The sequence below is a fragment of the Mytilus californianus genome, unplaced genomic scaffold, assembly GCF_021869535.1.
Source record: "Mytilus californianus isolate M0D057914Y unplaced genomic scaffold, xbMytCali1.0.p SCAF_7, whole genome shotgun sequence".
In the NCBI taxonomy this organism is placed as follows: domain Eukaryota; kingdom Metazoa; phylum Mollusca; class Bivalvia; order Mytilida; family Mytilidae; genus Mytilus; species Mytilus californianus.
The window spans coordinates 73217400-73232969 of NW_026262723.1; the positions used below are offsets into that span (position 1 = coordinate 73217400).

General features: G+C 34.1%; 1 protein-coding gene across 1 annotated transcript; it reads left to right on the forward strand.

The window, feature by feature from the left end:
• Nucleotides 1–13640: 13640 nt before the first annotated feature.
• LOC127709255 (complement C1q subcomponent subunit A-like) lies at nucleotides 13641–14536 on the forward strand. Its single transcript, XM_052214684.1, has 2 exons — nucleotides 13641–13830; nucleotides 14082–14536. Exons 1-2 carry the CDS (start codon nucleotides 13641–13643, stop codon nucleotides 14531–14533), a joined length of 642 nt encoding a protein of 213 aa, XP_052070644.1. The 3' UTR covers nucleotides 14534–14536.
• Nucleotides 14537–15570: the final 1034 nt, after the last annotated feature.

Sequence of the window (15570 nt, forward strand, 5' to 3'; positions counted from 1 at the left end):
AATTATATTATTTGTATGCCTAATGTCTCTGTCACAGTGATATATATATATATACTGAGATTACTATAACATATATAGTAATCTCAAGTTTATACCGGCAATATATATTCGTGCATTTTTTTCCGAAAACATGTTACAAATAAATTTATCCGTGACACAATACAAGAATAATGTCAAGATACTACTGTATAGTCCTTTTACATATGAATTCACATTCTTATTCAATTTTTAACGTTTTTATGTTTATATTTTCATTTTTCATTTTGTGGCACATTGATAGCAAAAAAAAAAAAGAAGAAAAAAGAAAATATCAGAAATAAAAAAAAATAGAAAATAATATCCCAGAACAGGCGCGGATCCAGCCATTTAAATGGGGGAGGGGGGGGGGGGGGTTCCCAACACATACAAGTCATATAAAAGGGAGTGTCCAACCATGTACCCATACAAATGCATTAGTTGTCAAACAAAAAGGGAGTTCCAACGCCGACCCCCCCCCCTTTTTGGACCCGCCACTGGGAAGGTCATATGTTACAGGACTTTGTCAAGCTCCAAATCGTCAGAGTCAATAGAAGTTAGAATAAATTTTCCAATCAAAGATCTACATTTTGTATTTCTGTTTTTTTTTTTTTTCATTGGGAAGATCTTCTGGCTCTCTTCTATACCTCTTCCTTTTAAATAGGTAGTTAAGACGGCAGAAACACATAAAAAACATGGCCGGTCGCTTAGTCTAAATGACATTAATAAATTTTTTAATGCAGATATAATAGAATGTGAGCTGTGTGATAAATATAAATTCTACCACTGCATCGAGTGTGATACGATATTTATCCACTCGAGACAGTTAAATTTTCAAATTTAAAACGCGAGGCTCGCCGAGCGTTTTAAATATTTAAAATTTAACTGTCGAGAGTGGATAAATATCGTATTACACGAGATTTGGTGGTGGAATCTGTTTCTCTAATGATTTTCAAACAATACGCAGGCAAATTTATTCCTTCTTTTCGAATGATCTGCAAAAAGATGTGTTCTTTCTATGTGACGTCATCAGGCATGGTCGCCTTTTTTCATGCCGTCACAATAGGAAATTCAGAGGAAAGCAAGAAAATTCGACGTCATAATCGGATTTTAACCAATGAAGAACTGAGATCAAACGAACCACACGTTGATTAAATTTTTTTTTTATACAATGGGTGCAGAAAGGGATAAATTGACAAAGAATTAGAGAAACGTTTTTATGGTATGACAGCCTTAGTAGGACATTCTTGTAGGGACGATAAGCTGGATAAATATAAGAACTACACGGACAGTAACAGTAAGGGGAAGACTATTTGATATTTTGCGGATTTATTATTCATTTCAATCTGTCGCTCCTACATGGCCACATTTTTCATATTTAAAATGCTCTTGTCCCCCATCCCACCCCCCAAAAAAAATATCACATGGTTTCCCGGCCCTATTTAACACAAGATTAAATTGATTGATTGTTGGTTGCTTATTTTTAACGTCCAGTGACAAATATTTCATGCATGTTCAGGAAAACATGAGTTTAAAAGTCAGGTATATATTATGAAAATAAGGAGATGTAGTATGATTGCCAATGAGGCAACTATCCACCCAAGTTCAAATGAAGTGGATGTTAGCAATTATAGGCAACCGTACGGCCTTCAGCAATGACAAAAACCCATACCGTATAGTCGGCTATAAAAGGCCCCGACGTGAAAAATGTAAACCAATTCAAACAAGAAAACTAACGGCCTAATTCTATATTACAAAACAATTTACAAAAAATCAAATATGAGTTGACAGCATATCCAGAAATCAACGCCACTTTGCTTATTTGAATATTATACTAAAAAAATCGGATACGAGTCACGGAAATTATATTGAAATGATAGGGAATTTTGAAAAAAATGTCTGTTTTAACTTTGATTTAAGTAATAGACAGGTTGCCGGGGCAGAAAATAAATATACACAACAATATACACCATTTAAACGAAATATAATGACTGTCGTTGCAAAAATCAAGGTTCCTGAGCTATTTTAAAAATCGAAGCGAGAGACTTTTAACATTGCAGTATAAAATACTGGCTAAAATGGCTGAAACGTCAAATTTGGAAACTTCGTGTTGAAAATTGGCTAACAAGGTCTTTAGAAATACAGGTTGCCGGGGTGAAACTTGAAACTTGAATGTCCAAAGAATAAGCAAGTCCAAACCTTGTATGTGTAGTCGTTGAACTCTAGGTTCCCACGTAAAGTTAAAATGCCTCTATTTCAAGAAGAATAAACTCACGAAAACACGAAAAATTCACCAAATTCGCGTTCATTGTTTTGATTTTGACCGCCTGACAACTTTACGGAAATATCAGAGTGATTATAAACAAGGACTCTGTGACGGGCAACTTATAATATCCGTGTTTTAAAGATTTTAATGATATCAAGCCAGTCCAGTTCAAACTATTATCACGTGGTACAATTCTCATTTACATATTATGAATATTAATTAGCAAAAGTACTACTAATTTCTGGCTATGGACAACCACTGAACTACAGGTTCCTGACTTGGGACAGGCACATAAAGAATATGGCAGGGTTAAACATGTTTGTGAGCGCTCAACCCTCCCCTAAACTGGGACAGTGGTGTAACAGTACAACATAAGAACAAACTGTAAAAATCAGTTGCAATAAGATTAACTCAAAAGATCGGTACGAGACACAAAAAACAATGAAATAACAGTATTTGCAGTTACTGAAAGTTTGTTCAAAGCTAATTACAATTAAATAACTGAAATAAATCTTGTTCTCCCAGACTAAAGTATCAATCAGTACACAACCAAAGGATTTAGTCATAAACAGTCTGAGAAACGCCGTGAACTTGTATACCTTGTGGTGGTCCGAAGGGTTTGACCATCAAAATTTTGCAATAGAAATAATTGTTAGAACCAGCAGATTTTCCTCAAGGACCACCAGGGAAAAAAGATTTTGAGAACTCGGTGATATCTCTGCTATATACAAAAATATTCCAGTTTGGTTACTTTGAACAAAATTGATAGACAAGATGTTCTTTTTGATCATATACCAGACAAACATTGACAAATTCTTGTACAGTTTAAGATTATTCCTGAAAATCAAATGGTCGGGGCTTTAAGCCGGATTTGTTTAGCAAAAATTGAGTTAGGAAAGCATAACTGAAAAAATGTCACGAACACAGCGATTTCTTCCAACCAATTTTCTTTGTTTTTATACTTATTGTATAATTACATCAATCGTGTGCTGGTGGTTCTTGCCACAGGGATTGTATATACGTCTAGTGCAGTGGGGAGTTAATACTCTATAATTGCCGCCGGCTAATTCGCTTGTGGGTGAAAAGAGAGTCGAGTGTGTAAATCTTTACTGCCAGTACAAAGCCTCTACACTATCCAAGACTTCTACAGTGCCTCCTCCCGACAGCACACGGTTAACTAGGTTATATTATCCTAGGCGTCATCTGTAGAGGATCTCGGAGCAGCAAGGGCCCTAGAGATGCAGTGTGTAGGCCCACCGGTGTGTGGACATGCCCTAGCACTCATTATTCTTGCCCCAGCTATGGGTCAAATAGTATCACTGCCTTGTGATTGGATTTTTGAATCAATGGCTATTGAAGTAAATCAAGACAGAAAATCCGGGTAGATGGAACTCGTTAGCAACAGCAATCGTATACGGGATGGAAACCCCTACAGAAAAGCTTCCGGTCCTCCGGGCCCAGGGGGTTAAGCGTAGGGTTAAACACCCTACCTTGGAAAAAAAATCTTGTTTTTAGAAACAACCACAAAAGTAACTACTCTTTCTCGTCATAGACTGGAGGAAAACATGTTTTAAATCGAAAACAGCAGATGACGCGAAGGCCGATGGAGCTGTTTTCAACAAACTCACCACCAGAATAGGCACATGGAATGTAAGGGACCGGTCAAAATTTCTTGATGCATGGGACCGGTGCAAAATGTAATGGGACAAGCACTTTTTGCAGTGTTTACAGGAATGGGACTCAATGTTTTTTCATTATTGGCAAGCATGGGACATGAACTTTTTGAAACAATGTCTGTATATGAAAAAAAAATTATTTGATAAATCTATAACAAACAAAAATAACATCATGAACATCTAGCAATGTGAATTTAACAGTTACAACATACCAAATTCATTTTCAAGATTTAGGGACCTGTCAATATTTATTGAGGGGTTGGGACCGGTGCAAAACGCAGTAGGACACACATTTTTTTAACTTAATTTTTTATAGGACTTCTACTTTTTTAGTTTTCAGCACTGATAGGACAGCCATATTGTAATGGGATATGTATGAATGTAGAAAATAGTCTATACAAATTTAATTACAACAAAATAAACAAGATTAATTGAGGAACAAACAAGTAACATATGGTGTAAATCAGCCCATCTAACTAAATTAAATATAGATCTATCAAAATTCCAGTTTTTTTGGTAGTTTGGTTCATTGCTGTGAAATTAAAGAATTAAATTAATAGGTAAAAAAAATTTGATGAAATTCAGATAGTCATCTTTAATTATTTTTATAACTTTTTCAAATCAACTTGGATTTTCATCAAACTATACAGCTATCTTAGTTATATATTGATCTTACTGAATCCCAGGTCGTTATGTAGTTTGGGGTATTGCTGTCAAATTTAAGGATTAAATTAATCTAGGTAAAAAAAAATCTAGTATTTGCAGTTTGGACTCAATTCAGATGGTACACTTTAATTTGTTTTATAACTTTTTCAAATCAACTTGGATTTTCATCAAACTATACAGCTTTTTCAGCTATATATTGATCTTACTGAATCCCAGGTCGTTATGTAGTTTGTTGTATTGCTGTCAAATTTAAGGATTAAATTAATCTAGGTAAAAAAAGATAGAATTTGCATTTTGGACTAAATTCAGATAGTACACTTTAGTGTTTTTTATAACTTTTTCAAATCAACTTGGATTTTCATCAAACTATACAGCTATCTCAGTTATATACTGATCTTACTGAATCCCAGGTCGTTATGTAGTTTGGGGTATTGCTGTCAAATTGAAGGATTAAATTAATCTAGTTCAAAAAAGCAAGAATTTGCAGTTCAGACTAAATTTGGATAGTTAACTTTGAATTATTTTATTACTATTTCAAAGCAACTTGAATTTTCATCCAAATCTACAGCTATCTTCATTATATTTTTATCTTACAAAAAAACAGGTTATTTGGTAATTTGGTTTATTGCTGTCAAATTTAAATATTTAAGTTATAGGTTTCTATCTGAATTTTGTCAAAACTGAAAATTTTAGCCTTTTTTTACCTATTAACTAAGTCCTTAAATTTGACACAATACACCAAAACACAAAACAGCCTGGTATTTTGTAAGATAAATATATAATAAAGATAGCTGAAAAGTTTGATGAAAATCCAAGCTGATTTGAAAAAGTTATAAAATTTAAAAAATGACACCTTTGTTTTGTTAAAACAAGAATTTAATATAATCATGATAATAGAACTTTCATAACAATCCTTGATAACCTTTTAAAAAAGGAAATGTGTTCCAAAGTTACAGTAAAAATTTATTTTAATCAAATTTAAATAAATTTTTGTCAGATTTAAAGACATGGCATACAAGAGGCACTTTAATAAGGTTTAATTACATCAGTACATGTGTGTTTTACAGGTAAAAAGAAAGCCCTACTTTTCTTAAACTCGTGTATTACTTATCGAATGTAGGACAAAAAGTCACAGACAAAAAGCCACAGGACAAAAAGTCACAATTCAGTTTTGAGATTATTTTTCTTTAACAAGAAAACACTTATTTAAAAAAAAACATTTTTTGTACTTTTCTTGAACTTTAGTATATAAGCAACTTTGTAAACAAAATTTATATAAAAAAAGTATTTATAATGATCAAATAATTGTTATGAAAACGAAATGTCAAAGTGGGTTGGTACTTAAAAGGCTTCATGGTGCCAAGAAATATATCTTTTGCATAATTAAAATTTAATAAATCTTTATTTATCAAGTCTAATGAACAATTTCCTCAACTGTAAAATAAATATATGTGATAAAAAGTAAATATTTAAAGATCTTTCTCTAAAATATTCAAACAAGTGTATACATATTATTTGTGACTTTTTGTCCTATCAAATTTGTGACTTTTTGTCCTGTGACTTTCTGTCCATTTACCTACTTATCTAGTGAATTCAAAAGGCCTTGCGATTTAAGTTTAACAGGATGTTGCAATTTTGAATGAATGTCATTTAGAATTTAATACTCTCTGGTAGGTGTGATCTTTTTGCCCCAAGCAGGAGGTATTGCTTTATACTTCACCACTTTAATCAGAAGGACAATTTTAATAATTTCTTTAATGTTTGATCCCTTTTTGATATATTCATATAATATATATCAACATGTCGAGACAATGTCGAGACTAGTCAAGTAAAATGTGAGCACAAAATCTGGTCTTTTCAGACTCTGAGCAGTTTGTAGTGTAGATAATGAACAAATCCAAAGTGATGAAGAAGATGACCTTGTAATAAGAGCCTATGACAGTTCTGACAGTGATAATGACAATGATGATAATAATACTAAATGATGAATATAGTAGTAATAGTAGTAGTAGTGGCAGTGAAAGTGAAAGTGAAATTGAAAAGGAATCTTATTTGCCTTCTTAAAGGAGGAGATCATTTAAAATTCCAGACAAATTCAAAGACTACTATATGTGATCTATGTTAATCTGATAAAAATGAAGTTAAATATAAAAAAGAAGATGTGGTATGATTGCCAATGAGACAACTCTCCACAAGAGACCAAATGACACAGAATTTAAAAACTATAGTCAGTTTGATTTATTCATAGATTAGATAGGACATATACTTATTTAGTAGATATTTCATATAGGACAGAAACTTTTTTTGGTATATTCAGAGGTTAGGACATAGATTTTTTTAAGGGAGAAATATGAATTGCACCGGTCCCAACCCCCCAATAAATATTGACCAACCCCTTAAAGAACAGTGAAGGCAACAAAAAAAAACTTTGGAACAGAATAAACATGAAAAAATACTTTGATATAAAATTAAAAAAATATGTAAAAATTTGATTAGATATTTTACATGTATAACTGTTTAACAAATGTAAAAAAAAAACGAATTCATGGATAGTGTTTCTGCACAAAAAAGCATGATTGTCAAATATAATTCTGTCCTCCCATAAAGCAGAATTTACCTACCCACTGTTAATTTAGAATAGTCAGATTCTAAATTAAGCTGCAATTTTTTTGAGAAATGTATTCTACCATACACTTTATACATGTTAATTGTTTAATATTGCATGTATCATTTATTATAGTCAATAACATATTGTCATCTGTTTGGGCTCCTGTGTTGGCAATAAAATATGCTTATGTATTGTTTTGTTTACTTTATAACAGCAATATAGATACAGTTCACACATAGTAGCATTATTTTTCAACTATCCAAATACATTGTAGCATGAAATGTAGCCACAACTTTGATCATGTTTTTTGTGCTTTAACATGGGACACACACTTTTTTACTAGGTAAAGTGCATGGGACAAGCATATTTTTATTCTGCCAGTAACCATGGGATCAAGAGAATTATTTCAGACAATTTTCTTTTTGCACCGGTCCCATGCATCAAGAAATTTTGACCGGTCCCTAAGAACACTATACCAAAGTGGTAAATATGCACAAGTAACAAAAGAGATGGATAAATACAAGATTGAAATTCTAGGACTAAGTGAAGTTAGATGGAACACATCAGGCATGACAAGTTGAATAAAGGCCACAAAATTATTTATTCTGCAGACACCAAACAAAATGATCCACATGAAAAGGGAGTTGGATTTCTTATAACAAAAAGATCTAAAACAGTTCTGCTTGAGTGGAATCCCATCTCACCAAGAATTATCACAGCACGCTTTAAGCTTTAACCCAGGTTTCCAAAAAACCACCTTGATACAAGTATACGCCCAAACGAATGGTGCAAAAGACAGTGAACAAGAAGACTTCTACCGCTCATTACAGACAACAATAGAAAAAGTGCCAAAAAGGGACCTATTGGTACTAATGGGTGACCTAAATGCCGAGGTTGGATCAGAAAGAGCTAGAGGGATGGGAGAGAGAAATTGGTCCTCATGGGATAGGAAAAATGAATGAAAATGGTGAACTATTCGCAGACCTCTGTGCTACCAACAACCTTGTCATAGGAGGAACACTTTTCAAACATAAGAACTGCCATAAGGTAACCGGGGATTTACCAGCAGGAAATGCAGAAAACCAAATAGACCACATAACCATTTCGCAGAGATGGAGATCTTCACTGCAAGATGTAAGGGCAAAAAGAGGAGCAGATGCAGCTTCAGACCAGCATCTAGTTATAGGGTCAATAAAGATGAAACTTTTAGCCCAAAAAAACAGATGTCAAAAGAAGAAAGTTTAACGTTGGGAAGCTAAAATACCAAACATAAGAGAAGAATTTCAAATATCTCTTCAAAACAGATTCTCATCTATAAGATAAAGTGACCTGGATATAGAGAACAATGATATTAACGACATATGGGAGCAGGCAAAAAATGCAATCCTAAAAACCTCCGAGGAAACATGCAGTATGAACGCAAAAACTGGATGTCAGATGATACATGGGTTAAGGTTGAAGAAAGGAGAAAGGCCAAAGAAAAGGTCTTATATGCCACCACAAGACAACAGAAAAGACAAACACAAGACCTCTATAGGGAGAAAGACAAAGAAGCGAAGAAGAAATGTATATATGTTGAACAACTAGCACAAGAAGCAGAAATTGCCTGTAGCAAAGGAGACATAAAAATTTCTCTACAATACAACTAGACAACTTAGTGGCAGACGATCCAACTCAAATGCTCCAGTTAAACATAAAAAATGGCAATGTAATTACCAAAATTGAAGAACAATTAAAACGATGGAAAGAACATTTTGAAGAAGTGCTAAACAGACCCCCTCCAACAGACCCATCTAACATAGAAGGGAGAAAAGTCCTGAATATCAAGACAGGAGATATAACTAAAACAGAAGTTAATGCTGCAATAAAACAACTTAAAAATGGAAAATCAGGAGGAATTTACAACATACCCCCTGAAGCTATTAAGGCAACGGATAACATCTGTATTGATAAACTTCACCAACTACTCAACACAATATGGAATGGTGAACATATACCTGAAGACTGACGTAAAGGAATCCTCATTAAACTATCAAAGAAGGGCGACAACTCCATCTGTAACAATTGGAGAGGTATTATTTTGCTTTCCATTCCTATCAAAGTCCTATGTCACATCATCCTACAAAGATTAAAGAAAGAAGTTGATAAATTGCTGAGAGATGAACAGGCCAGTTTCAGACTGGCAAGAGAGATCATGTATTGACCAAATTGATACACTAAGAATCATCATTGAGCAAACTATTGAATGGCATACATCCCTATACTTAACATTTATAGATTTTGAGAGGGCCTTTACTAGTATAGACCATCAAGTACTGTGGGACATCCTCAGATATTATGGAATACCTGAAAAGATCATATCCGTTATCCAACAGCTCTATGATGGATTTTCATGTCAAGTGATCCATGCAGGGACCCTAACAGATCCATTTCCTGTATCAACTGGTGTCAGGCAAGGATGTCTACTCTCTTCTCTCCCTTTTCTGGTGGTTATAGACTGGGTGAGTCGGAAATCATACAATATTCCTCTGGGCATTAATTGGACATTACAGTCGTGCTTCGAAGACCTTGACTTTGCAGACGATATCTGCCAGCTTTCCCACCGCCATGAAGATTCACAAAACCAAGCAACCAACCTTGAAACAACTGCAAAACAATTAGGACTGTACATAAATGCAAAAAAGACAAAATCTATGAGGGTTAACGCACACCAACTTAACAAAACCAAAGTGAGAGATGCTGAAATTGAGGATGTCCCAGAATTCACATATCTTGGAAGTGTCATCGGTACACGATACGTAAAAACAACACAAACGTAACTAGACAGGCGTTAGATTGGAATCCGCAGGACCATCGTAAAAGAGGGCAACTAAAAACCACCTGGTGCAGAGATCTAACCTCTGATCTACAGAAAATCGGGAAAACATGGGGAGCAGGGGCGTTTCTATGATATTTGAAAGATGGGGCGTAGAATGAAATATTTTTTGGACCTTTTTTTAGCTAAAAAAAACATAAAATAATTAATGAATATGATAAATTGCCATATTCAATACAATATTAGCAGATTACGATAGTTTTTTTTTAAAAGGGGGGCGTACGCCCATTACGCCCTCACCTGGACCCGCCCCTGGGGAGAAACAAAGAAACTAGCCAAGGACAGGAACACCATTACAGTCATGTTTACCGAATCGGAATTGACGTATCTTAATTTTCTAATAAATCATCGTAAATTTCATTTATGTCATCCAACATATAAAAAGAATTCTGCTATATTCGACGGCAAATTGAATTTTTGTTTTATTGTTTCTTCTACAGAATATCTCCAGATGAGGTCCAGATTCAATTTTTTGTACTCTTCACCAGAAGACATTCTGGAGATGTACAGAAGAGACCAATAAAACACGCCCCATACTAAAAATGTGCGCACGATCAACGCTTTTGCAACCCTCTTAAGTTTTACTGAGATTTAAAATTGGCATTTGATTATGGTTCCAATGACACACTTAATTTTTCAAATTATGTTTTTAATGTTCGTCAACTTGGGTTTGTATTTGATATAGCCTTCTACTGTTTTAATTACGGCACCACAGGTGAGTCTTGTGTAGACCAAACTCGTAATGGCATAATTATAAGCCGATGATAAGCCTGGTAGATTATATGAGTTTTTCACCCCCAAACATGACTATCCTGTACGATTTTTTTTTCCTTATTTAATATTTATTAATGAAATGCACATTTATACCCCGAGGGGTTGAAGGCATATACACAATGCAATACAAATATATACACAATGCAATACAAATATATACTCAATGCAAAAATTATAGAATGTTAAATCATCATATATACCGGTAGTAAAAAAAGTAATAATATTTATGCTGTTGTTGTGTCCACTCTCCTCGGTGCAAATGACTTTTTAATGAACGGAACAGTAAGCTGCTGCATAATATTAAATGTAGATAGAAGTAACTGTAATTTATCTTTTTCAGATGATTTCATAATTCCTGGATGAATATTATTGATGTCTTTTTTAAGCTGTTTTCTTAAAGATTTATTAGTTGCATATGTTAAAGAAAATAGTTTCATCTTCAAACTCATTAATATTACAATGTTTTCCAGTTCTATTTTCTCTTTGGATTCTTTTATTTCCTCTCTATTTCCAAGAAATGGTCACTTACTCGCATTTTACATAATATTTTTCGATTTCCAAAATATATTTAAGAATGCATTTGTCTAACTCATATGTTGTCTTAATTTTACTGTCAAAGAACATTTCACTTGTTTCATTAGTTGATTTTAATTATTCAAAGGATATATTTTCAAAGCTATCGTTTAGTTCCTTTTTAATATTTTTTGAGAATGAACTCTTCTCTTGTTTATAGTTTATTTCCTGTATTTCCAGTAACTTAATCTTTTCTCTAATTGCAAACAAGGAATTGTATAGGTCGGAACATATACAAATCCTTGTTGCAAACAATGTTTAATAACATAATAATTTAATATAATTTAATAACAATATTCAAATTGAAATATGCATACAACAAAATTGTCCAACACATCATTATATGTAAATGAACTTAAACTCTATATGATCGATCCATATTCACAAATATGACAATAAACGGTAAACTGTACGTTGTAGTTACTGGAGCACCATCGATGAACTGACAGTTGGACAATTTCTTTATATGATATAACGGAAACCCCACCCTTTAAACCGCCCAAGGATTTCACGTGCATATATAAAACTGAGAATGGGAAATGCGTCAAAGAGACAACAACCCGACCAAAGAGCAGAAAAGAGCCCAAGACCACAAATGGGTCTTCAACACATCGAGAAAATCCCGCACCCGGAAGCGGGCTTCAGCTGGCCCCTAAACAATGTATACTATATAGTTCAGCGAAAATGGATAACCAATATATCTAAATCCAATAACAACCACTCGTTTCACAACTTCTCTAACCAGTTTTTAATATATTTAACTATATTTAATGCAGGGGAAACCCTAAAGTCAAACGAAAACAAATAAATAAATCTTTTTTCTTTTTACGGTTTATTTATTTAATAAACATAGTCTTTACAATAAACACACCATCTGAAGTCCTGCCGTTCTTCTTAAAGCCTAGTTGATGGTGGCATATATTATTTTCAAATAAAATAAGTAACCTACAATTTATAACCATATTAAATAATTTCCTCAGACAGCTCATCAGAGAAATTCCTCTGTAACTAGATGATCCCCACTTTTAAATATAGGAACAATAAATGACTTATTCCAATTTTCAGGATATAGAGAGGCGCTATAATTTGGTCACGGCTTTATCAGAAGTATATTGTGTATGTCCTGATTTTGTTCGAAGCCCAAAGAACACATTAGCTGTGGGAATTTTAATAGAGATTGAGAGACTTTTCAATAATTCTCCCTAGCGTGACAAATTCAGGGAAAATTATCCCCATCTCTTTCGATAACAAAGCTCTATTTTAATGAGGTTTTGATAAAATATACCCGCCAAAGTTTACAGTAAAACACAGATGTCTTTTGCTGGCTGTCTCGATGACTTATAAACCCAGTCATACATTTTTTTCATACTAAAACGTTTAGCAGGAAATAGTTATAGGAATTTATTTAAATGATTACACTCTGGCTTAACAATCAACAGAGGGAACAGGGTAGAAAATTTGGTCACTACTCTCAAAATTGTGGTATTAAACTTTGCTTTTATCCCAACTCGATTTTCATAGTTGAAATATTTATAACAAAGTTGGTTACAAATCTTAAGGATTATTCATAAATGACATTTTACTTGCACCCCAAGTGTGACTGGGGAATAGAAATGTGGTCACTACAGGTCTTCTTCCGATCGGCAGTAAAATCTTGCCAAAGTGGGTCCGTTTGGCTGTGCGTTAAATCCGATGCCTCGTGTAGAGGGTGTCACGCTCTCTGCACGTTAAGAAACCGTATAACAACTCTTAGAGGGGTCCGTAGGTGGCCTGTTGCAAGGCAAAATTTCTGTCCGTATCCAATATACATGGATTAGATATTTGCCACTGGACGTTAAGGAACCAACAATCAACCAATCAATCATTTTACTTGCAAACTGATTAAAATATAGATTATGTGTCCAAGCTTTGTATAAGGTTGTAAGAGAAGCACAGGATCTGTATCTTAATGAGATTTTGCTTGGTAAAACATCTCGTCCACCACTCAAATGTATCTTCTACAACTACGGTCACTTCTCGTCCACATTGCACCACTCAAAGGTATCTTCTACAACTACGGTCACTTCTCGTCCACATTGCACCACTCAAAGGTATCTTCTACAACTACGGTCACTTCTGCTTATCAACGCTCTTGACACTTATTTGGAAAATCAAAAGAGGTCAACAATATCAGATAACGAAAAGGAAATGTCTGCCATAACTCTTGTTTTGTTAGCATTTACCAGTGTTTCTTCGGGACTTCTTCTTGATGGTATACCCTCTCAAGAGGAATTGCATTCTGATGCCACTCTTCAGCTTCTCCTATCGGAGGTTACTAGACTTAGCAATGAACTGAAAGAAGCTCAGGGGAAAATTAACACCTTGGACAATCAAGTCGGTAAAACACTTATTTAGACACCTTCGTGATACTTGTATCTCTTTTTTCGAGGAATAAACATCAATGCAGCAAATTTAATATAATGATATTAATGATTCATATAGTCATATTTTTTAATATTGTTTATTTTAATACACAAAAACATTGTGCAAAGTAAGTCTTGTGTATTCCTAAACAAATTCAAATGCTCAATAAAAACAATGGATACTAAAATTACTTCAAAACGATAGTCAGTGTGTTTTGTTTTCCAGACAAGCTAACGAATAAAGATCGTGACATTGCATTCTTTGCCTACCTAGGACCTGATATGGTAAACCCTAGTTCTGGAACAACAATAGTTTTCAATGAACCAATGACGAATTCAGGCAACGATTATGATCCACAACATGGAGTTTTCACGGCCTCTGTCAATGGAACATATAACTTTCACCTAGTTGCCGCCTCACCCGAGAACAGCGACCCCTCCCATCAATTTCATTTATACATCACGAAGAACAAGCCTGGATCTTACGTGTCATATGGTTGGTTGGACAGAACTACGGACCATTGGGTTCAGACCAGTGCTTCTGCTGTTCTGCATTTGCTTCAAGGAGATAGAGTTTGGGTTGAAGTTGGTTTAGTCCTAGGTTCACACACCCTTGCAGGACACAACGACAATAGAGCACACACATATTGGTCTGGTTTTCTGATCCATGCTGATTAAAACATTTACCAAATAAAACAACCATAGATTAATATTGTTGTCCATTCTTTGATCACTGTTTTCATTTCTATATTAGTAAATCACTGATTTTTGTACTCCCTTTTTGTATTTCAAAAATCCTGTTACTGAAAGATTTCACACTTGAATTTGTAGTATGACTGTTATCAGGCTGTTATATCGTGCGGAATTTAAATAAATATAAAACAAGTAACTGTCTTATACGAATGACAAATAGTTTTACTTCCAAATTCTAAATCAGCACAAATAGCACATGTTGGACTCAGTGCTACATCTAATTTAAAAATTAAAAAAAACACAACTTTATAGATGGAGAAATTAAACACAATTTCACTACCCTTGCAAGTTGACTATATTGAAACCTTTCATGGCTATTTAACAAATTACCGAATATGATCCAAAAATAATTAATAAAATAAATGTAAAGTATTTAATATTTCACGTACTAGTATGTTTTAACAAATAATAAGATAACAATCATGATAAAATAAATTGCTTCGCCGAGCGCAGCTGGATACGACCGCAGAGGTCCAACCCTTAACAGGTGGGGAAAAAATGGACACAATATTCGCGCTTGATACAGGTCTGAATTTGGATTGTAATTAAATATTTGACACATAATAGGTTTCTGACACAGAATAACTGTAGTCAAAGAACTTAGAATTGGTTATATGATTTGAATTTATATTCAATTTTTTGCTGTTGCGAATTGACCCCCCCCCCCAAAAAAAAAAATGTACCCCATTTTTTTTTGCTTTTGTGCAATACACTATGCTGTTGCGAATTGACCCCCCCCCCCCCTCCCCCCCCAAAAAAAAAATTACCCCCCTTTTTTTTGCTTTTGTGCAATACACTATGCTGTTGCAAATTGACCCCCCCAAAAAAAAAAATTTACCCCTCCTTTTTCTTTTTAATTTCTGAAACCTGAAATGAGAAAAAATTGTTCCCCCTCACAATTTCTTTTTTACCCCCCCCCCCCCCCCCCCTTTTTTTTCAAAAAAAAAAATTCTTTCCCTCAA

What these genes read in the sequence shown, in the direction of transcription:
- LOC127709255 (XM_052214684.1), top strand. Translation starts at nt 13,641, where the DNA reads ATGTCTGCCATAACTCTTGTTTTGTTAGCATTTACCAGTGTTTCTTCG. An exon ending in CACCTTGGACAATCAAGTCG is followed by an intron (nt 13,831 to 14,081) that starts GTAAAACACTTA and finishes TTTGTTTTCCAG; the next exon opens with ACAAGCTAACGAATAAAGAT.